Source organism: Urocitellus parryii, chromosome 15 (assembly GCF_045843805.1).
Source record: "Urocitellus parryii isolate mUroPar1 chromosome 15, mUroPar1.hap1, whole genome shotgun sequence".
Classification (NCBI taxonomy): Eukaryota; Metazoa; Chordata; class Mammalia; order Rodentia; family Sciuridae; genus Urocitellus; species Urocitellus parryii.
Genome location: NC_135545.1, coordinates 16493203 through 16514865, shown reverse-complemented (window position 1 = coordinate 16514865; position 21663 = coordinate 16493203). Strand labels below are relative to the sequence as shown.

At 55.3% G+C, this 21663-nt stretch overlaps 2 protein-coding genes across 3 annotated transcripts; one reads left to right on the top strand and one right to left on the bottom strand.

The window, feature by feature from the left end:
- Positions 1–1773: 1773 nt before the first annotated feature.
- Positions 1774–14149, top strand: Arhgap33 (Rho GTPase activating protein 33). 2 transcript variants are annotated; one of them, XM_026380097.2, is made up of 21 exons: positions 1774–1851; positions 3030–3127; positions 3232–3316; positions 3703–3783; positions 3887–4024; positions 4434–4526; positions 5076–5198; positions 5286–5363; positions 5449–5515; positions 5597–5656; positions 5746–5898; positions 5982–6084; positions 7584–7728; positions 7808–7890; positions 7974–8081; positions 9645–9790; positions 10438–10591; positions 10677–10822; positions 10908–10982; positions 11896–12573; positions 12663–14149. In XM_026380097.2, the coding sequence occupies exons 1-21, from the start codon at positions 1774–1776 to the stop codon at positions 13916–13918; spliced, it is 3948 nt and encodes a 1315-aa protein (XP_026235882.2). In that variant the 3' UTR covers positions 13919–14149. The 2 variants fall into 2 exon arrangements, with proteins under 2 accessions (XP_026235882.2, XP_026235883.2); XM_026380098.2 differs by lacking the exons at positions 1774–1851; positions 3030–3127 and having other exon boundaries at positions 12382–12573.
- Positions 14150–14449: 300 nt separating this feature from the next.
- On the bottom strand, positions 14450–20784 carry LOC144250301 (inactive serine/threonine-protein kinase TEX14-like). Its single transcript, XM_077792813.1, has 15 exons — positions 20652–20784; positions 18269–18383; positions 17790–17955; positions 17558–17712; positions 17414–17474; positions 17213–17337; positions 17010–17102; positions 16224–16559; positions 15991–16142; positions 15718–15911; positions 15561–15633; positions 15400–15476; positions 15157–15312; positions 14631–14680; positions 14450–14540 (listed from the first exon to the last, which is right to left on the bottom strand). The coding sequence occupies exons 1-15, from the start codon at positions 20782–20784 to the stop codon at positions 14450–14452; spliced, it is 1977 nt and encodes a 658-aa protein (XP_077648939.1).
- Positions 20785–21663: the final 879 nt, after the last annotated feature.

Sequence of the window (21663 nt, the reverse complement as noted above, 5' to 3'; positions counted from 1 at the left end):
TATTGTCTTTTCCCGTCAGCTTTGAGTTTCAATGTGGATAGGGTATATTTTCCCGTTTTGATTGTTGATGTATTCACAAAATTGGTCGGAGTTTTTTATGGAATGAGTGAGTGAATAAACCAACGTATGCTCTCTTGAGGTGAAGGCTCTTCTGAGGGTATGACCAACGACAGCGTCCTCTTGGAAAGAGCATTGTTACAGAGTATTTCCTGGTCATGGCTCAATCTGTTGTAGGAATAATTGAGAATGGCTTTATGGGAGGCAAGATCATGTTCCAGCATTTGGGGTTAAACCTTTCTCCAGGACAAAGGAGTCGAGGATGCTTGTAATAAGCAGTAGAAGGGGAGACGAGGAAAATGTCCAGTGGGTACGCCGAAGGCAAGTCGTAGAGGACTGAAGATTTTATCCCACGCAGGGTGTGCGAGGCAATAAAAAAAAAAAAGAAAGTGGGTGGAGCGCCCTCCTGATTCCGTGGGTGGGGTCAGGGTCTGGACTGACAAGGTGGGAGTCGAGGACCTAAGCTTTGAAAAGCTGCTCGAGGACTGGACCCAAACCCTAAGGCCGTGGGAGAATCCAATTAAGAATGTCGGAGTAGTGATCACTGAGAGTCAAGAGGACCGTCTATTGCTTAATATTAGAAATGTCGGAAGCAAAGGATAAAGAACCTGGGGGTGTGTCTCAGGAGGAGGATGACAGCCAATAAAAAGCAGTCATGGGCGTGGCGCTGTCAAACTTCGGGGGTGGGATCGAGGAGAGACAGAGCCGGGGGTGGTACCCAAGACAAAGCCAATGAAAAAACTCCAGGTGGGCGTGGCGTCGCCAAAAGGCCAAGGGTGGGGCCAATGAGAAGCGGCGCCGCGTCCCCGTTATCCCCCCGCCCCCGTGGGGCGCGCGCTGAAACCACCGGCGGCCGTTAGGGGCGGGGTCTGCAGCCGCCCGCGCGCGGCTCGCGCCCTCCCCTTTGTGTCGCCATGGCGGCGGCGGCTGCGGCGACGAGGACCATGAACCAGAGGTCTAGCGCGGCCGGGGCCTGACGGAGGCTACGCGACTATGGTGGTGAGGGGCCCACGCGGCCGTCAGTCTGTCGGTCCGCGTGTCACTCTGTCCGTGCGCGGCCCCTCCCTGCGCGCCCCGCCCCTGGCCCCGCCCGGACCCTCGGCCTGCGCCGCCCCTCACCCTTCGTCGCGATCCCTCTAGTCCCCAGGCCAGGTCCTGGGTCCGACCCCTTACCTCGACCCCGCCCCCTCCGCGCATCCCTCTCCGCGCCCTAAATGGGGCTGACAGTGGCCGAGGACCCAGGCTTTCGAGGAGGGACTGGTCCAGGGAAGGACCCGCGCCACGCGAGTGGCCCCCGCAGGGGTCTGCTGAGACTCCCTGGAAACCAGTCTCCATTCCAGCGCCTTCCTCGGCATCCTCATCCACACCCTCACTCCCCCCTGGTCTAGCCCCCTCCTCCTCCCAACAGCCCCTTTCTCATTCCTGAGCCCCACCCCCACCGGCTTCATCCTCAGCCTGACCCTTTTCTTCTCCTTCTCCCTCATTTTCACCCCCATCTCAGCTCCTCTCAATCCCCCGCCCCCCATCTGTCAGAACCCTTACCTTAGCCTTTCCAGCCGCTCCCCTCCTTACTCCACCCAACAAGCCAGTACTGTACCTCCCCTTGATCCTTGGGTCCTCTCCATCTTCTTGTGCTCATCTCCCCTCCTCCACTGGCTCCCTCTCCCACCACTCATCCATTCATCCATTTGTACCTCATTCCCTCACTCAACAGACATGCTCCAGGCACAGAGAGAGTCAGATCCCATCCTGCCTTGGGGAGCTTCATGGGCTGGCAGGGGACAGACCCTGAGGGTGAGACCCAGGGATGAACTCCGGGTTGCAGGGACATGGAGGAGGGAGAAGCTGGAGCCCAATGTGGGGAATCCCTGAATTCCCATCTGGTAGTTGGCTAATTTATTCATCAGGTTTTACCTAGCCCATGCTGTACAATGGGGCTGGCACTGGGCATTGCAGACCCAGAGAGGAATGCAGAATGATCTTCTCTATGAAGAGTAGCAACTGTGCCCACCTCTGTGCTGGGCGTGCTGGGGTGTCTCATCCTGGGGCCCTGTTTCTGGGGAGATAAAAAGTCCAGTGGGGGAGATGGGCTTGTCACCAGATAGTGGCATCTCAGGAGTGCTCATGGCTATGATGGGACAAAGTCAGGTAAAGTTGTGGAGTTTGGGATTGGAGGACTTCAGAGGATGGAGAGAGTCTAGAAAAGATGCCTGGCACAGCCTAAAAGATCAAGAAAGGCTTTCTGGAGTAGTACACATGTGAGTTGAGGCCTGAGGGGTGAGGAGAGGACCTAATGATAGGGTAGGGACAAAGGTTCCAGGCTGAGGAAATAGCATGTGCAAAAGCATAGAAAGAAATGAGAAGAAGGTGGTGCTTTTGTTGGACTCTCAGAAGTTCAAGAGCTCTGAGAGTAGGGACAATGGGGAGAGACAGGACTGGAGAGGTAAACAGAAACCAATTTAGAGAAGTTTGAATATCAGACCAGAGACTTCCAACTTCATCTTGAAGACAGCAGAAAGCCACTGAAGGTCCAGGATCTATGGATAGACAGGGCCAAATTTGGGTGATCCTAGCACTTGTGAAGAATCTGGAAGGGAGGGAGAGGTTGGAAGCAGAGGACTGACAAGATGTGAACTGTGAATGTCCAGAGTGTGGCAGGAGATAACTGTACCCTGCAGAGGCTCCTGAAGGGTCTTAAACAGGGAGAGCTGAGCCCACCCTGCTCTCTCTCCTGTTGATGACTCATGCCTTGGCCCCTGTTCCTCTAGTCCTCCACTCTAGACCACACATGAAGAAGCCTATCCTCAGTCCAGTCCTTACCTCCTGGTGACCTACCATTTTGCCCCATGCTCAGGAAAACGTGGAGCAAGGAGCAATCTGGGCCTGTAGGTCCAGGCTGGCAGATAACAATGCTCCTTTTGTCTGTTTGCTCCCATCTCTGGGAGCCTCTGATTCTTCTCTCTGCTCTACAGGCCCGCAGCACTGACAGCTTGGATGGCTCAGGGGAAGGCACGGTGCAACCTGTACCCCCAACTGGGGGGCCCAATGTGAAGGGGAAGCCTGGGAAGAGGTGAGGGGTGATGGAGGAAAAGGTTTAGCTTAGGAGGAAGGGAAGCTTAAAGAGGGAGGGAGCCTGAAGGAGGGAGTCATTGGTGATGTGTCACCTTCTCCCAGGCTCTCAGCTCCTCGAGGTCCCTTCCCCCGCCTGGCTGACTGTGCCCATTTCCACTATGAGAACGTTGACTTTGGCCACATTCAGGTATGGGGTCTTTGCATCCAGGTAGGAAGGTGAGATCCTACCCAAACATGAACCAATATCAACTGCTTTATCACTGAAGTCTGTTACTATACTAACTGCTCCTCCTGTCTGAGCAGTCAGTAGCAGGAGTTGCAGGGGCTAGGGCAGATGGGGAGAGCTGCTCATTTGTTCATCCAATTGTTATTTGACTTATTCATTCACTGATTTTTTTCTTAGTTATCTGTTCTGTACCAGAGCCCTATACTCTGACCAAAAGATCAGTAAGTCCTATCCTTGGGAAGGTTCAGGAGGATGACACAGACCCATCCCGAGATAGTGCCAATTTAGAGAGGTCAGGATTGAGACAAAAGTGTGGCCTTCATGTGGGCCTTTGTTTCCCTCTGCAGCTCCTCCTATCTCCAGAACGTGAAGGCCCCAGCCTCTCTGGAGAGAATGAGCTGGTGTTTGGGGTGCAGGTGACCTGTCAGGTAAAGCCACCCTTGCTTTTCATGTAGCCTAAGGAACTGGCCGCCATGGTCCTGCTCAATGTAATGGGACCACTGTTCTCTTCTGTCCCTCTTGCTCCAACAGGGCCGTTCTTGGCCAGTTCTCCGTAGTTATGATGACTTCCGTTCCCTGGATGCCCATCTCCATAGGTGCATATTTGACCGAAGGTTTTCCTGCCTCCCAGAGCTCCCCCCACCCCCGGAGGGTGCCAGGGCAGCTCAGGTAACATACTTGTTGTCTCAGCCCCTGCCTCAGCCATTGGTGTGTCTTCACTAGGCATGAGTGAAATCACCATGGTGGGGGGATAGATACATATTTAAAGATTGGTATGGTCTGAGTCCCAACCAATCAGAGTGGAGAAGCCTTAGAAATATAAAAGGGTTCTGGAGGCTTCCTTTAGTTTTGGGATCGTGGGAAGGTCCAGAGATTCCACAGGAGGGTTAGCATAGCCATATCAATTTCGCACTGGAGCTTAGCACAGCTTGTTTACCAATTGATGTGACAATATTTCAACACCCATGCATCCAGGTTGAATTTTGATCCTACCCAGAGATGAGCCAGGGCAGTGTGGGAGGGCAGAGGCTCTCTCAGCATCTGTTCACAGGAGCCTACCCTTACAACCTGCCCACAGATGCTGGTACCACTGCTGCTACAGTACCTGGAGACCCTATCAGGACTGGTGGACAGTAACCTCAACTGTGGGCCTGTGCTCACCTGGATGGAGGTGGGCATGGGCAGGGGGGCTTGGAATTAGGAGAAAGCTAGGGTGTCTGAGGTGTGAGAACCAGCTGGGAGTGTGTGTGGGCACAGAAAAGAAAGGAGCCAGAGTGAGGGAAGCGTTGGTATTTTAGTGTCTATGTGGGTGCCTGTGAGAGAAGTATGTGTCTATGCATGTCTGTGTTTTAGCAGGTGTTGGACTATGGGCACCTGAGCATTTAAAGGTATCCCAGTTAGAAATGGATTGGGCTGTAACTCAAAGAACACCTGGTTTAAAACCAGAGGGGTTTTAGATAGTAAAAACACTCCAGGTGCTGGAGTATGTGGCGAGGTCTTGGGGTCAGAAGAGTCCTGGGACTTGTCAAGTGTGAGAAAAGGGAGAATCGTTTTAAAGGCAGGGGGCAGGAATTTAGGTGATTGACCAATAGCTCTGAATGACAGAGGCTCTTAAGTCGGGGGACAAGCAGTGACATCACTGCTTTATTAACTTTATTAACTCTTTCTTTATTAACTCTTTCTTCTGACCTCTCCTTGCTACATCTTACCTCCCTCTCAGCTGGACAATCACGGCCGGCGACTGCTCCTCAGCGAGGAGGCCTCACTCAATATCCCTGCGGTGGCTGCTGCCCATGTGGTCAAACGGTACACAGCTCAGGCACCAGATGAGTTATCCTTTGAGGTGAGGCTGTGGGCAAGCAGGCTCCAACTGGGATCCCCACTTCCCCTGCCCCTTCTGACCTCCCTACTCCCACTTGCCCATTTCTAGGTAGGAGACATTGTCTCAGTGATTGACATGCCACCCACAGAGGATCGGAGCTGGTGGCGAGGCAAGCGAGGTTTCCAGGTGAGCCTGGCTTATTTTGGACATCTGGGTCTAGGGTGCCATGCCAAGTTAGATGGCCCAGCCACTGACAGTGCCTCCTCCTCAGGTTGGCTTCTTCCCCAGTGAGTGTGTAGAACTCTTCACAGAGCGGCAGGGTCCAGGCCTAAAAGCAGGTAAGTGCCGTGGACAGAGTGGGAGGCCACCCGCATCCTCTGCCTACCATCCATCCTTTCCACCCATTGTCCACCCCGCAGATGCTGATGGTCCCCTGTGTGGCATCCCAGCTCCCCAGGGTATCTCCTCTCTGACCTCAGGTAATGGAAACCAGGGGTCAGGTCTGTTCCCCCTGCCCCACCAGGCTTATGACTGAGCTGACCCTACAGAGCCTTCCTTTCCCCTACAGCTGTACCTCGACCTCGTGGGAAGCTAGCTGGTCTCCTCCGAACCTTCATGCGCTCCCGCCCTTCTCGGCAGCGGTTGAGGCAGCGGGGAATCTTGCGGCAGAGAGTGTTTGGCTGTGACCTTGGAGAACACCTCAGCAACTCAGGCCAGGATGGTGAGAATTGGGTCCACCACCCCACCTCACCCCTCTTATCTAGAGTGCTACCTCCCAGCCCTGACTCTGTTGCTTCCCCCCAGTACCCCAAGTGCTACGCTGCTGCTCTGAGTTTATTGAGGCCCACGGAGTGGTGGATGGAATTTACAGGCTCTCAGGCGTGTCCTCCAACATCCAAAGACTGCGGTGAGCGCCCTCCACCAACCCCTTCCATAAGATTCACTGAGCTCTTCTCTAGTCCAGCCCTGTACTTTGTGCCAGGTTCATAGTTATGGGAATTTAGGAAGGCACAGAGAAGGGGTGAATAAAAGCTGGGGTCAGGGAGGGAGGGCTTCCTTGAGGAAGTGACACCCCAGCTAAGGCCTGAAAGGTGAGAGTAGAATTAGCATAAGCAGAGGGATTAACCTTCTCTGGGCACCTGCCACATACTGAGCACTAGTCCACACTAGTAATGGAGAACAAGACAGAAACCTCTGCCCTCACTGGGCTCACATACTAGAAGGAGAAAAGAGCAAAAAAAGAAAAAAATGATAAGAGTTTACTAGAAGGTGACAGATGCTTTGGAGAAGAATTGATTAGGGGTAAGGAGGATCAACCAGGAAGGAGGATTGCAGTTTTAGATAGTGTGGGCAGAGGCGCCTCATGGGGAAGAGCAGTGGAGGCGGTGAGGGAACAGGCCACGTGGATCTCCTGGGAAAAGCAGTCACAGTGGAGCAAGCAACCAGCACAGTGGGGATAGCAGCAGGTGATGGGGTGGAGATTGTTGGCAGTGTGTGCCCTGCCTTTTCGTGACTGTTAGGATTTAGGCTTTTATTCTGAGCCAGGGAGAACCACAGAAGGATTCTAAGCCAAGAAGAGTCAGCCTTCATAACAGTCTAGTAGTGGGAAGGAATGAGGATGGTGGCACACACCTGTAACTCAGGCTTCTGGGGAGGCTGAGACAGGAGGATAGCAAGTTTAAGGCCAGCCTGGGCAACTTAGTGAGATTTTGTCTTAAAATAAAAAAACGTGGGGCTGGGGATGTGGCTCAAGCTGTAGCGCGCTCGCCTGCCATGCGTGCGGCCCGGGTTCGATCCTCAGCACCATGTACAAACAAAGATGTTGTGTCCACCGAAAACTAAAAAATAAATAAATATTAAAAAAAAAAAAAGTTAGGGGTTCAGTGGTAGAGTGCCCCTGGGTTCAATCCCCAGTATTGAAAAAACAAAATACAGCAAGGGAGGCCAGAGGCCATGAAGTGAGAGCTCAAAGCCCAAAGGAGCAGTGAGACCAGCAGGAGATTGTTCTACACAGGAGCTTCACCTTCTAGCACTGGGCCCCACCAGAGTTATGAGTAGGGGGTTGCTAGGATTTTATCTGCATTTTCCAGTGACTGCTTAAAGCCAGATGAATGACACAACTTCATGGTAGGAACATGGTTGCTCTGGAGTCAGCCTTCAGTAGCTATAGGCAGAGGTATCACAGACCAGAGCCTCAGTGTCCTCTTCTTTAAAATGGGGCACCCTTGTCTTTGCCACACAAGGTTTTTTTGGGGGGATTGTAAGGTTCTCTCTCTGGGTAGCTCAGCATTGGGCCTAGGGAAGACAGTTATATTCATCTGCGGGAACTTGGGGTAGGGCTAGGGGAATATGGCCAGGTGAGCCAGTTTGATCTGAACCTTCCTCCTCTGGATCTAATGACCTCAGGCATGAATTTGACAGTGAGAGGATCCCTGAACTGTCTGGCCCCGCCTTCCTTCAGGACATCCACAGCGTCTCCTCTCTCTGCAAGCTCTATTTCCGAGAGCTGCCAAATCCCTTGCTCACCTACCAACTCTATGGGAAGTTCAGTGTGAGTAAGGGAGCTGGCAAGGTTGGAGGGTGCGGGGATGTGTCTGGCCCAGCCCCATCATGCCTGTCCACCATCTCAGGAGGCCATGTCAGTGCCTGGGGAGGAGGAACGCCTGGTTCGAGTCCATGATGTCATCCAGCAGCTGCCCCCACCACACTACAGGTAAACCGGGAGCACCAGGGAAGGACTGTGGTAGGTTCCAAGGGGGCTGAGGCTCAGCTGTCCCCCTCTGCTCCCTTTCTCAGGACTCTGGAGTACCTGCTGAGGCACTTGGCTCGAATGGCACGACATAGTGCCAACACCAGCATGCATGCCCGCAACCTGGCCATTGTCTGGGCACCCAACCTCCTACGGTAAACTGGCAGCTTACCAGCATGACCCTCTTCATATTTTTCAAGTAACTCCCATGTACCAGGCCCTGATGTTAGCACTTGCAATATAGAAGTGAGCAAGATCCTATCCTCTTGGGGCCCACATTCCCATGGAGGAAATGGACAATGAATCATCAAGAAGAAAAATACAATGTAATTTCTGATACCAAGAAGGAAGAGAGGAGTCAGGAAGGGAAGCGTACCAAGTCATGGCGGTTTGAAGTTTCTAGATAGAATGGCAGAGAAGGCTTATGTCTTTTCCTTTTTTTTTTTTTTTTTTTTTTTTTTTTATGGTCAGCAGCAAGGTAAGCCCTGGCAGATCTGCTGCTAACCAAGACAGGTAAAATCTGTATCCTGAATCCTGGAGGAGTTCCATGTTCTGGGAAACATGCAAATAAGTAAAACAGGTGGTGCATCAAAAAAGGGCACAAAAAATATGGGAGAAATTAAACAGAAAAGAAAGACCAAGGGTTCAGAGAAGGAGGTCTACAATTTTAAATAAGGTGGGTGGGGAAGACTGCACTGAAAAGGTAAGATTTGAGTCAAGACCTATGTAGGGTGTGTGCAGTCTGGGAAGGAACAAGCCAAACAGAGGAGCAGTGAGTGCAAACAGAAGTTGGGATGGACCCTGATGTGTGGGAAGAACAGCAGGGAGGCCGGTGTGGCTGGAGCTGAATTGAGGAACTGAGGGGAGGTAAAGATGAGGTCAGAGAAGTAATCAGACCAGATAGAGGCGTGACTCACAGATCATTTGCTTTTAGCTGGAGTGTGGTGCAGCTGGGATGGGGCTCTGAACAGGGAAGGCCCTGATCTGACTCAGTTTTGTTCACAGGCTCCCTCTTGCTACAGGTAGGAATAGACTCTGGGGACAGGGATAGGAACAGGAGGCCTGGGAGGAGGTGCTCTGATGTTCATGTGGAAGGGAACAGACTCTGGGCTAGTGTGTCAGTCAGCTTCCCATCACTGTAATGAAATACTGAGATGATTAACTTATAAAGAGAAAAGGTTTATTTTGGCTCACAGTTTTGGAGGTTTCAGTTCACAATCAATTGGCCCTGTTGCTTTGGCCAGTGGCAAAGCAACACATTATAGCACCTAATGGCCAGGACACCAAAAAAAAGTGAGGAGGGGACTAAGATCCCCAAATCCCCCTTAAAGTCATGCCTTCAATGACCTAAAGACCTCCCACTAGCTCCGCATCTTAAAAGTTTCACCACCACCCAATAAACACCACCTTGGGGACCTTATGGGGGACATTTGTGATCCAAACCATAGCAGCCAGGGTATAGTAGAGGGGAGAAGAGTTAGATTCTGGGTAGATTTTATAGGTGAAACCAACAGGTTTTGCTGACAGATTGGATGTGGGTATGAAGGAAAGAGAGGGGTCAAGTAGGGAAGCTTGGGGAAAGTCTGGGCACTCAGTTCCACATGTGATTAGTTCAGGAAAGTCTGAGGTGTTGAACAGACAGTCATTACTTCATTGGTTCCCCACACTAGAACCTGCCAGCCCAGGCTTTAGGCGCCTGCCCCCTTCTCTTCTCCCAGGTCCATGGAGCTGGAGTCAGTGGGGCTGGGTGGAGCAGCAGCCTTCCGGGAGGTTCGGGTACAGTCTGTGGTGGTGGAATTCCTGCTCACCCATGTGGAGGTCCTGTTCAGTGACACCTTCACCTCTGCTGGCCTTGACCCTGCAGGTATGCCCATCCTACCCTCTGATGTCTTGGCTACTGCCCACTCAACGTCAGGGCAGCAGTGGGAGGGCAGGTGGGCTCCAGCCCTATCCCTACCCCACTGAAGCCGGACCTCCCTCCCAACTCCTTGAGGACCCCGCCCGGCCCATCCCTCTCCCTGCCCCCCCCCGCCCCCTCCTTCTCATTTCAGCTCCTACGCTCAGGATCCCCACTTCTTGGCCAGGACGCCGTTCTTCCTTCACCCCTTATAGCTCCTGGGGGCACTTGGGGCCATGGGTCTACCTGGGAGGAAGTGGGAGGTCCCCAGATTTGACCCTGCCTGGGCCCTGCCCAGACTCCCTGCCCTGCCCGGGACCCCAGCCCAGTCAGGATTCAGCTCGTCGGAGGGCCCTCTGGCCCGAGGTAACTGACCAGAGCCGCTGCCCTTGCTGGCTGCTGGGAGCTGCCTTCTCATCAGCTCGTTCTGCCTCACCTCTCCTCCTCGCCTGCCTGCTGCCCCACCCCCATTCCCTCCTAATCCACCCTGGCCCCCTGCCTTGCCAGCCCGGGTGGGCATGCTGCGGGCTGGGGCTTGGGCTGTGGCGCTTGGCTTTGCCTGTAGCCTTAAGTGACCCCCAAGCTGATAGTTTCCCCCTTTCTGACCTCCCCAGGCCGCTGCCTCCTCCCCAGGCCCAAGTCTCTTGCGGGCAGTGGCCCCTCCACTCGCCTGCTGACACTGGAGGAAGCTCAGGCTCGCACCCAGGGTCGGCTGGGAACACCCACTGAGCCCACAGCTCCCAAGGCCCCCGCCTCACCTGTGGAAAGGTGAGTGGGATTTTGGGTAAATGAGGAGGAGGACTGGAGGTGCACCGTGACTCAGATTGCCTTTTGTTTCTCACCCAAACCCCAGGAGGAAAAGGGACAGAGGTGAGAAACAGCGGAAGCCAGGGGGTAGCAGCTGGAAGACATTCTTTGCTCTAGGCCGGGGCCCCAGTGTCCCCCGAAAGAAGCCCCTGCCTTGGCTAGGGGGTACCAGAGCCCCACCGCAGCCTTCAGGTCAGTGGCTGTGGCTGTGCAGTTGGCACGGGGGGTGGGGGATGGTGTGTGGAGGCCCTCCTACCTCTCCTACCTCTCCTCACAGGCAGTCGACCCGACACAGTCACACTGAGATCTGCCAAGAGTGAAGAGTCTCTGTCATCCCAGGCCAGCGGTGCTGGTGAGCAGGGGGTAGGCCCTACATGTGCCCAAGCATCATAGGGGAACTGAAGCCCCAGTTTTGTCCCCAAAAGTTATATTTCAGATTTGGGAGGATTCTTGAATGTTTAAATTTTTAAAATCTGAACTTTAGGTACAATGAATTGGCTAAAATCCACTATACACTCTGCCTCCTGGCTCATCCAGTTTCCTTTAAAACAGTCTTTTGTTTATGCATTCCTTTTCAAAAAATTTAAATATTATGAATACCCACCAACTCCCTAAGCACAGCTAGAAGAGCCCTAGTATCTTGCCCAGGAGTCCCTTCCCTCTCCCCCATCATCTAAATTTGATGCTGATCATGAACTTGTTTCAAGGTTTTATCACATACAAGTATATGTGTAAAGAACATATTGCTCAGTTCTGATGCTATTTACAGGAAATGTTAAGAAAGGGACGAGGAGGTATCATGCTGTCTACAGAATGAATTTTTCATTCACAACTCCATTACGAACTGCCATCGTGTTGCTGAGCATAGTCCAGATTCAGCCCATTGCTTTCTATTCTGGGGTGGTGTCCCATCCTAAATCCCCAGGGTGAGGAATCCCTGTCATAGGTTGCTGTGCCACATTCCCAGGAGTAGAGGTGCTCTACTGTAGGGTCTGCACACATTGAAATTACAGGACAAGGGTGACTTGCTTTCCCCAAACAGTCCCATCTGGACGCCCAGCAGCTCACAGACCCTGGGGCAGCAAGACTCCATTCTTGTTTGGGATCTGGAGTGGTCTCTTCGTGGTCTTGCCTGATCAATTCTTCCTAAATCCACGGCCTCGTTGGCCCTCTCTAGGGAGGTGCCTCTTGTGTTGCTTCCTGCCTTTCTGTGGACCTGTGTCCTGTTTGCTCTGACGTCTGGTCTCTAACTGTGCCCCTTCCAGGCCTCCAGAGGCTGCACAGGCTACGGCGACCCCACTCCAGCAGTGACGCCTTCCCTGTGGGCCCAGCACCTGCTGGTTCCTGCGAGAGCCTGTCCTCCTCGTCTTCTTCCTCTTCCTCCTCTTCCTCCTCCTCCTCCTCTTCCTCCTCCAAGTCCTCAGCAGCTGGCCTGGGGCCACACTCTGGGTCCCCTTCACACCGCACCTCAGCCTGGCTAGATGATGGTGATGAACTGGACTTCAGCCCACCACGCTGCCTGGAGGGACTGCGGGGGCTTGACTTTGATCCCCTTACATTTCGCTGCAGCAGCCCCACCCCAGGGGACCCTGCACCTCCTGCCAGCCCAGCACCCCCGGCCTCTGCCTCTGCCTTCCCACCTAGGGTGACCCCCCAGGCTCTCTCACCTCGGGGGCCCACCAGTCCTGCTTCACCCACTGCCCTGGACATCTCAGAGCCCCTGGCTGTATCAGTGCCACCTGCTGTCCTAGAACTGCTGGGGGCTGGGGGAACACCTGCCTCAGCCACCCCAACACCAGCACTCAGCCCTGGCCCGGGCCTGCGCCCCCATCTTATCCCCCTGCTGCTGCGTGGAGCTGAGACCCAACTGAGTGACACCTGTCAACAGGAGATCAGCAGCAAGCTGGCACTGCCTAGTCCCCGGGGAACCCAGGGCCAGCATGGTGAGTCCTGCTTGGTCCATCTCATACTCTCTAGACCCTGAGGTTGTCCCAGAACACAGCTGACTTCCTTCCCATTCCTTTCTCTGTAGGTCCTGGTATGGATTCACCATTGCTACCCCCACCCCTGACCCTCCTGCGCCCTGGGGGGGCTCCACCTCCACCCCCCAAGAACCCAGCACGCCTCATGGCTCTGGCCCTGGCTGAGCGGGCTCAGCAGGTGGCCGAGCGACAGAGCCAACAGGAGCATGGGGGCACACCATCTGTTCCCCGTTCCCCTTTCCGCCGCTCACTGTCCCTGGAAGTAGGCGGGGAGCCTGTGGGGATCTCAGGAAGTGGGCCCCCCCCTCACTCCCTGGCCCACTCGGGTGCCTGGGCCCCAGGACCCCCATCCTACCTACCAAGACAACAAAGTGATGGGAGCCTGGTGAGGAGCCAGCGGCCCATGGGGACCTCAAGGAGGGGACTCAGAGGCCCAGCACAGGTCAGTGCCCAGCTCAGGGCAGGTGGGGGGTGCAGAGATGCCCCAGAGATGGCAGCTCAGTCCCCATGTTCTGTCCCCTCCCAGATTCCTACTCCTGGCTTCTTTTCCCCAGCCCCCCGGGAGTGCTTGCCACCATTCCTTGGGGCCCCCAAACCAGGCCTGTATCCCCTGGGCCCCTCATCCTTCCAGCCCAGCTCCCCAGCCCCAGTCTGGAGGAATTCCTTGGGCCCTCCAGACAGGGGAGAGAACCTGTACTATGAGATTGGGGCAAGCGAGGGGTCCTCCTACGCGGGCCCTACCCAGTCCTGGAGTCCCTTTCGCTCCATGCCCCCTGATAGGCTCAATGCCTCATATGGCATGCTTGGCCAGTCACCACCACTCCACAGGTCCCCTGACTTCCTGGTCAGCTACCCCCCACCCCCCTCCTGCTTTCCCCCTGACCATCTTGGCTACTCAGCCCCACAGCACTCTGCCCGACGTCCCACCCGGCCTGAGCCCCTCTACGTCAACCTAGCCCTAGGGCCCAGGGGTCCTTCACCTGCCTCTTCCTGTTCCTCCTCTTCCCCTCCGGCCCACCCCCGAAGTCGTTCAGATCCCGGACCCCCAGCCCCCCGCCTTCCCCAGAAGCAGCGGGCACCTTGGGGTCCCCATACCCCTCACAGGGTACCTGGCCCCTGGGGCCCTCCAGAGCCTCTCCTGCTCTACAGGGCAGCCCCGCCAGCCTACGGGAGAGGGGGTGAGCACCACCGAGGGTCTCTGTATAGAAATGGGGGTCAGAGAGGGGAGGGGGCTGGTCCCCCACCCCCTTACCCCACGCCTAGCTGGTCTCTCCATTCTGAGGGCCAGACCCGAAGCTACTGCTGAGCCAGAGCTGACAAGGACCTTATTCCCCTCCTTCGCCCTCAGTGACTCTCAGCCCAGCCCAATCCCTCATTTTGTATTTACTTGAGTTCCTGAGCCCTACCCCCGGTTTCTAACTTTGTAACTTGCTTCTGATGGTCCCTCACCTCAAATCAGTGTCCGCCCTGGCTGAAGGGTTTGCCTATCTCCCCACCATCTCGCACAAATCCAAGGGAGGGCTAGGTCGACACCCTGTTCTCTCTCCTCCTCCGGGAGCCTCCTGACTGTCCTGATTGTGCACAGGGGGTAGGGGGACAACTCCTGCCTTCTTTCCTCGTGTGCCCCACTAAACCATCTGACAAAATTAATGAATAAAAATGGTGAAAATGTGGCTGTTGTGTCTGTCATGCTGGGGCCAGACTCGGCAAATGAAAAAGACACAGGGTTGGGGGTTGCTTTATCTTCATTTTCTTTCCTCTAGGCACTTGAGGGGGTGTCAGTCTCTACTGGAAGGCTGCAGGGGGGTGATATCTTCTGGGAGAGGACATTGGCGCCCTAGCAATCTGTGCCAGGGGTGAGGCTGGGCTCGTCTTCCAGTTGGCATCCACTCTGCAGCTCTGCCATGATCTCCTCCAGAAGGTCCATCCTGGGGAGCAGTGGGGCAGGGAGAGACCCATGGTCACCTCAGGGATGAGGGAGGAGCCCAGGGTCCCCCCACCGGGGCTCCATTTCTCACTGCTGCAGGCTGGAGAAGAGCCCTTCTTCGATCAGTTCAGTGCCAGGTGCCTGCAGGGGAAAAAGGCTTGAGCTGCCCCTGGGGGTCACGCAGCTCCAGCGGGCCTGGAAGAACGGAAGGCGCACGGTGGGTGGGCTCAGGGTCCTCCACTTTGCTTGCCCTCATGGCCTTCCCTGCCAGCAGCCTCCCAAGGTGTGGAAGCCTCCCTGTGGGTCACCAGGCAGGGGTGGGCTCACAGGGCCGGGGGTCCAGCGGGGCAACCCTGTGTGGGTGCTGCAGCAGCCCCTGCAGGGCTTGAATCTTGACTGAGAACTTCCTCTCAAACTGCTCCTCAGAGCTCTGGGTCCCCAGCAGGGAGGCCGATTCCTGGAAGCTGGAGGGCAGGGCAGGGCCCTGAGGGAAGCAGGTTGGTCAGGGGTAACAGGTTCAGAGTCCCTGGTGGGGAGGTTCACTGGTCAGAGGAGAGGGGGCCAGGGGGCTACTGGGCAGGGGGATTGGGCTAGCAAGGGCTCTGGGGTGTCCGTACTATGGAGCTAGGTTCCAGACAGCAGTGCAGGCGGCCCCTGGCTCTGGGGCTAGGGCTGCAGCTGGGGCTGCTGCTGAGAGTCAAGCTGCTGCCGGAGTCCAAGGTTGCACTCCTCTGCACTCTACTGTGGCCAGTGGCCTCAGGAGTCTCCAGGGCCTGCAGAGAACAATGGCACAGTAGGCATGGGTCACCCAGGTGCCCCACACCTGCCTTGGTCCCCCACCTCCATTCCCCGGCCCCTACCTGGGATGGGACGGGGCCTGGTGGCACAGGCCTGGGTCTGGTCTTGACTCTGGAAGCTACCTCATAGAACAGTTTCTCTGGGGAGACAGAGCAACTGTTGTAACCGGGAGGCACAGATCCGCTACGCCCAGCACCACCACCACCCTTCCTTGCCCTCTAACCTGGTGGGGAACCCTGCAGTAGAGGAGACAGTGTGGTCCACTCCAATGTGGAACCAACCTCAGGGGATGAGTCCTGTGGAAAGGAGGCGTGTTGTGGGGGACAAAAGCCTGCCTGGGATTCCATGACTACCCCCAACCCCTGCTGACCTTCCTGTACCTGGGCCATGGCCTCCCGCAGCAGGTATCGAGTACTCTGCAAGCTGCCCCAGCGGTCAGCAGGCCCTAGGCCCAGCCCAGCCTGAACCAGGGCCTGGTAGGGGGCTGGCACCATGGGGTCCAGAGTTGGGCTCTCACCTGCCTCCAGCTTAGCCTTCACCTCAGGCCCCTCTCTCCCAGCCCAGGGCAGCTCTCCTATGAGGAAGTACAATCAGGGAACCCAACCAGGTGGGATGCCTCAATGGGCCAGGGTATAGGGTGGTCACTCACTGACCAGTGAAAACCTCCTGAGCCAGGATGCAGAAACTGTAGAGATCTGAGGTGGTGGCAGGCATGTCACCGTGGATCAGCTCAAGTGGCAGCCATGGGTACAGTTCAGGGGGTGGGGGCAGCCCTTGGTTCCCCCAAGGGTAGCCCTGCTGCAGCCTGTGGAGCCCAAGGGGCCTGATGAGGCAGTGGCCACTGGGAGGCTCACAGGGCAGGCAGGCGGGTGGCGAAAGCACTCACCTGGGTCGCAGCCGGCATTGATGCAGTGGGCGCCCATGCTCCAGGTTGCCCACCTTAGCCAGGCCTGGCCGCACCAGCTGCACGGCATGGGAGGTAAGTCCACCGTGGGCCCGCCAGCGGGCCTGCAGGAAGAGCAGGGCCTCCAACACCTGCAGCAGCAGGTGGCCAGGCAGCAAGCCTGGCACGGTTTGGGGACCCTCCTCACTTGGTCTCTGTGAGTGCAGCACCACGTGCAGGGAGCCCAGCCACACGGGCTCAAAGAGGAGGCACAGCCCAGACAGGTCCACCGAGGGGCTCAGTGCCATCAGCAGCAGCAGGTTGGGGTGGTGCAGGGTGCTGGGCGGGGAGGAGAGCGGGCCACTCACAAGCAGGCCCAACCTGCACAGGGTGGATTCTGTTCCTGAGCACACACCACCCACCCTGTGCCAGGGGCAGGCCACCTGCGCCAGCCACCAGCTAGAGGGAAACCTGAGACCCTGGTCGCACAGCCCCACGGTGGCAGAACCAGCACTGAGCCCATACTCCCCATCCATTTACCCCTCCCTATGCCCGCCTCCTCTCCGAGGCCCACGGGACACAGCACAAAGAACTGGGCATCCACTTTCCAGTGGAAGGGGAATCACCCCAGCTCGAAGGCTCCATGCTGCGTTCCACCCAGAGGTGAAGACTAACCATGGCTACCGCCACACTGCCCTGTCGTGGGGTTATGGAGTGCTGAAGTTGGGAGGGCAGGTGGACACTGGCGCAGGGAGCAGGCTGGGCAGCGGGGAGGCTGGGACAGGATACCTGCAGTGCTGAAGGTCAGCCAGCAGCACATCAGGGTGGGCTCCTGGGACCTTCAGCCGCCGCACAGCCACAGGGTGGCTCCTCCACAGGAGGCTAGAGAATGGCGAGCAGCAGAGGGCAGGTCTGAGACATGGGAGCAGGATTTCCTTGTGAGGGGGACAGGGAGCAGGGGGCACTGCAAGAACACAAGAGGGAGCTCTCACTTGACCATGAGGGTATGGGAAGTGCTCTCGTAGGTGCGGTCAGGTTCGCCCTGGGCTGGTAGCAGCTCCTTGAGGTCCACTAGGGGTATGCCTGTGACCAGCCCCAGCGGCTGCAGGCTGCTCAGCTGGGGACGGGGAGCAGGACCATGAGACATGAAGAAGACAAGGGTGGTCCACGCTCCCCCAATACCTCCCACTTACCTGGCCAAACCCCAAAGCTGGGATTTGAGGGGATCTCCTGATCTGCTCTGGCTTCAGTGTTCTGGAGTAAAGGGTGGGCTTAGGGTGAATCTGGAGTAACTGAGCATGGTGGGTGGGTGAGCTCTCCAGGGTGCAGAACATTACCTGTCTGTCTGTACCAGCCACAGAGAGGACAGGGAGCCACACATGCTATTCCCGGAGCTGGCCTGCAGTTGGCCCAGGGAAGTAGTAGGTGCCAGGTCAGCACCATGCAGTAGTGCTGACATATGGGCACGACACAGCTGCAACAGCTCCAGCATCTGGATGGGGACACATGGGTGAGGCTGGGTATGGTGCTGGCCCTGACGTCCCCACCTGCACCAACGCCACTGCTTACCTCCCAGCTTGGTTTGGCACCCCCCTGCTCAGCCCAGTCTCGCGGTGTGCGACCCTGCTGGTCATGCAGGCGCAGGTCACCCCCTGCCTGCAGCAGGTGCAGCATCACCAGGCCACAGCCTGAGAAGGCGCCCGCATGCACTGGTGTGCTGCCATCACGGCAGCGGCTAGGGCAGAACAAGGGTGGGAATGGATTAGGAAAGGGATGGAACAGGGGCAAAAAGTGGCAGGAAGATGGCCTTGGGGGATGGAGGCGTCACTGTGAACAAGGGAAGTGGGTACCAGAATGGGAAGGGTTACTTGAGGATGCCATTGGGTCTTTGGGGGGCTGAGAGGAGGACCACTGTGAGCATGGGAAGCAGCAGGGATGAGAAAGGGCTACCCCAGAGGATCAGGGGATCACCAAGGGATAGAAGAGGAGTCCTGGCTTTCAGGCTCAGGACCCTGGGCGTGTGGGGGCATCTTGGCCTGTCCACTCACTGGTTGGGGTTGGCACCAAAGGCCAAGAGAAGCCGCACGGCAGAGCTGTGGCCCAACAGTGCTGAGAGGAAAAGCCCCGTCTGCCCAGCAGAGTTCTCACCATCCACCTGGACAACTGAGAGGCAGCAAGACTTAGGACTGCCCCTGCCCCGCATTCCTGGGTCAGAGGTCCTAGGGCCATCAGGCAAACATTCTTGCCAATTCCCAGCCTCCACGGTCCCTCCTAGACTGGGTGACCCCTGACCCCGGGTTCCATCAGGGTCCCAGAACCCCCTCCACATATATGCACCAGCTGCTGAGGACTCAATCCTCAACAAGGTGCACCGGAAATCACCATTAGGTCCACAGAACAAGGGGCGACATCTGCCTGTCGTGCAGCATCCATATCTCTAGAGGTGTCAAGATCACAATGGGGCTGGGAGGAAGGAACCATCACGAAACCTTGTGCATTGTCCCACTGTCTGCGACAGGCAACCTTCACCCAGCCCTAACTCAGTATTGTATATAGTGTCCAGCCTTCAATCTTCAAGAAAAGCAAACTTTCTGGATTCTACGAGGAAATCTCATTAAACACTGCACCTAAAGGCTAACTCCAGATGGCAACCTCTTATTCACTGCCACCTCAATGCTGTGCCTTCCCCCATGTCCTTCCCCATCATCACTTTGCGCAGATGCCACCTCCCATTCACTCACCCTCTGCTCCATGCTTTGTATCTATGCCCCTCCCCATGATTCCTGAGTTCCTCTTTCTCCAGGTCCTGCGCCAAGGAGGGCCAATGCATGGTGTCCTTGTCTTTGTATCCCTGTGTCCTCGGCAGAAACAGTCAATCAATCATGCACTTGGTCCACCCCGGCTGGCTCTCTACCTCAAAACCCCTCAAATGTAGACCTTCCAGAACCTCTGAATACCACATTCACTGCACCATGTTTTACTCAAGCCCATCTTTTGCAATGGTCTTCTAATTGGTTTTTGCACTCATCATGCAATACAAAGGCATCTTCTTTAAATACAAATCATTTAAGAACTAGATAATCTTACACAAGTTGTTCCAAAACAATAAAAATTAAAAGGATGGTAAGGCTCACTTTCTGAGGCCAATCTGACCTGAATTCCAAACCAGATGAGAGTTTCCAGAACCAGAAAATACAATTATATTATCAGTTCTGCTTGTGATCATGTATGCAAAAACACTAAATAAAATAAAATTGCTTTATCTCTAGAAAGCAAGGATTATTCAACCCAAGAATAGCTATCCATGTAATAAAATGCATTCATGGATTAAAGGTCAAACATCACATACTTAAGTAGATAAAAAAGTACTTGATATAAGTTAATATCAACTTATAATTGAAGGAAGAGAACCTCAGAAAATAGACGGGAACTCCCTTACTTGATAAGAATTGTAAGCCAATAGCAAGCATGATAAAACAGAAACAGAGACTCAATCCCTTTAATATCAAGAACAAGGATAAAGAAGGGAAGGAAAAGGCGGGGGACCAGAAACTGAAATGGAGTAAATCAAATTCCATGCATGTACGATTCTGACAAAATGAACCCTCCTATTATGTATAACTATAATGCACTAATTAAAAGGAGGAAAAAAGAAGGAAAACTATGTCTGCCAACAACATGGTTTGGGAGTTCTGGTTAATACTCAAGGGAAGAAAAAGAAACTTAAGAGTTCAAATATTGAAGGGCAAAGACCAAACCTTAACCATTTTCAGCCAACAAATCATAAACATTTAAAAATAAAAATTAAGAAAAATAAAAGAATCAACAATTACAACAACTAAGCAAGTTCAGAAATAGGCCAGAACTTAACAAAAATCAATGAAAACAGAAATTGTAAATTTTTAATGCTCATTGTGATGTTAATTTCCTGCTTACAATTCCAATGGTTTTCCATCCCACTGAGAACAAAATCCAAAAAAATCACACACATTCTGAAGCCCTTTACTATCTGGACCTGAGTCCTCTACCAGAGCCCATGCACACACATGCCCAGTTTGCTTTGATTTCAGTGCCTTTGCATAGGCCATTCAGCTTCCAAGGGGGTCGGGGTCTGTCTGTCTGACTGTCTCTCTCTTGCATGATTGGCTCCTATACCGCAGGATTAAAGTTTTACTCCATCTGAAAAGCCACTTGTCCGATGTGTCTCATCCTCATTCCTCTTATAAGGCCACTATCAGATTTCATTCTCAATGATTCAGAAGTTAGATTCACCCTAAAATCCCCATCTCAGACTTCTGAGTCTGGCGCACAGTAGATGCCGGTGTATACAGCTGCTCACTGGCCCACTGAAGCTGTACCTTCCACACCCACCCACCCCACCCCACGCCCCTTGGTCCTGTCCCGCAGGCCTCCCAGCAGCCAGGTCCTCACCTCTCCGCAGGAGCCTGGCCAGACCCCAGCTTGGGCCCCCGGCCACGGCCAGACGATGCAGACGGCCCACCTGGGCATCTGGATCCCGCACGGAGCCCAGTTCCACTGGGAAGCGTGAGGGCAGCGAGGGCATCTGTGGGCTGTGGACTCAGTTCCCGGGCGGGGGTCAGCTAGGGGGTCTCATGAGGGCAGAAGGAGGTGAAGGACCGCACCTCTGGGGGCAATAAAGCAATAAAGTCAGAACTGGCCTGGTGGGAAGGGGACTTGGGAGGGTTTGATAGGGGTGGAAGCGTGGTCCATAACAGAAGGTCAGCTGTAAGGGGGCCTGAGGATCGAAGCCCGAGGGCAGCATAAAGGCGGGGAGAGGAGCTGGGGGCTGGGGAAAGGTGTGGCAAAGGTGACAGAGTCTGGAAGAGCGTCTGAGGGGTTAGGAGGCGGCTCTGGACGTTGCAGATTGGAGGAAGAGGCCAGCGGTGGAGGAAGAGGCGGAGTGGTCTACCCGCCTGGGAGAGGCCCAGGTGGGGCCTGAGGAGGGCCAGGTGGCGCCTGAGGAGGGCCAGGTGGCGCCTGAGTGCGGCGGGAGGAGGAATCGGAAGAGTGGCCAAGCTGCGGCGGTCTGCAGCTTGGCCACGTATTCTGGGATCGGGAGGGTCCCTGGAGGCTGATGGAAGGGACTAGTAAAGGGAGGGGACCGGGGGCGGAGTCTGAGGCCTGGGGGAGGAGCCTGGGGCGGGGTCTGAGGCCTGGGGGAGGGGCTGGGGGGAACTGAGGGGCCTGAAGCTTGAAAAAGTTCTAGGCCTGGACCCCAATCCAGGTGGCTTTGCACCTACCGTTGGGCCCTATAGTGGACATCACGTGACCACCACGTGACCGTGACCGCAGCGCGCGATGGCTGTCTGGTTGGGAATCTAGGCGCACGTGCACCAGCGGCTCCTGTTACTCTTGCGCAGAAGCTTCCCTCCCCGCAAAAGGGCCCTGGCAGACGTGTCATCGTGTCATCGTCAGTGCCTCA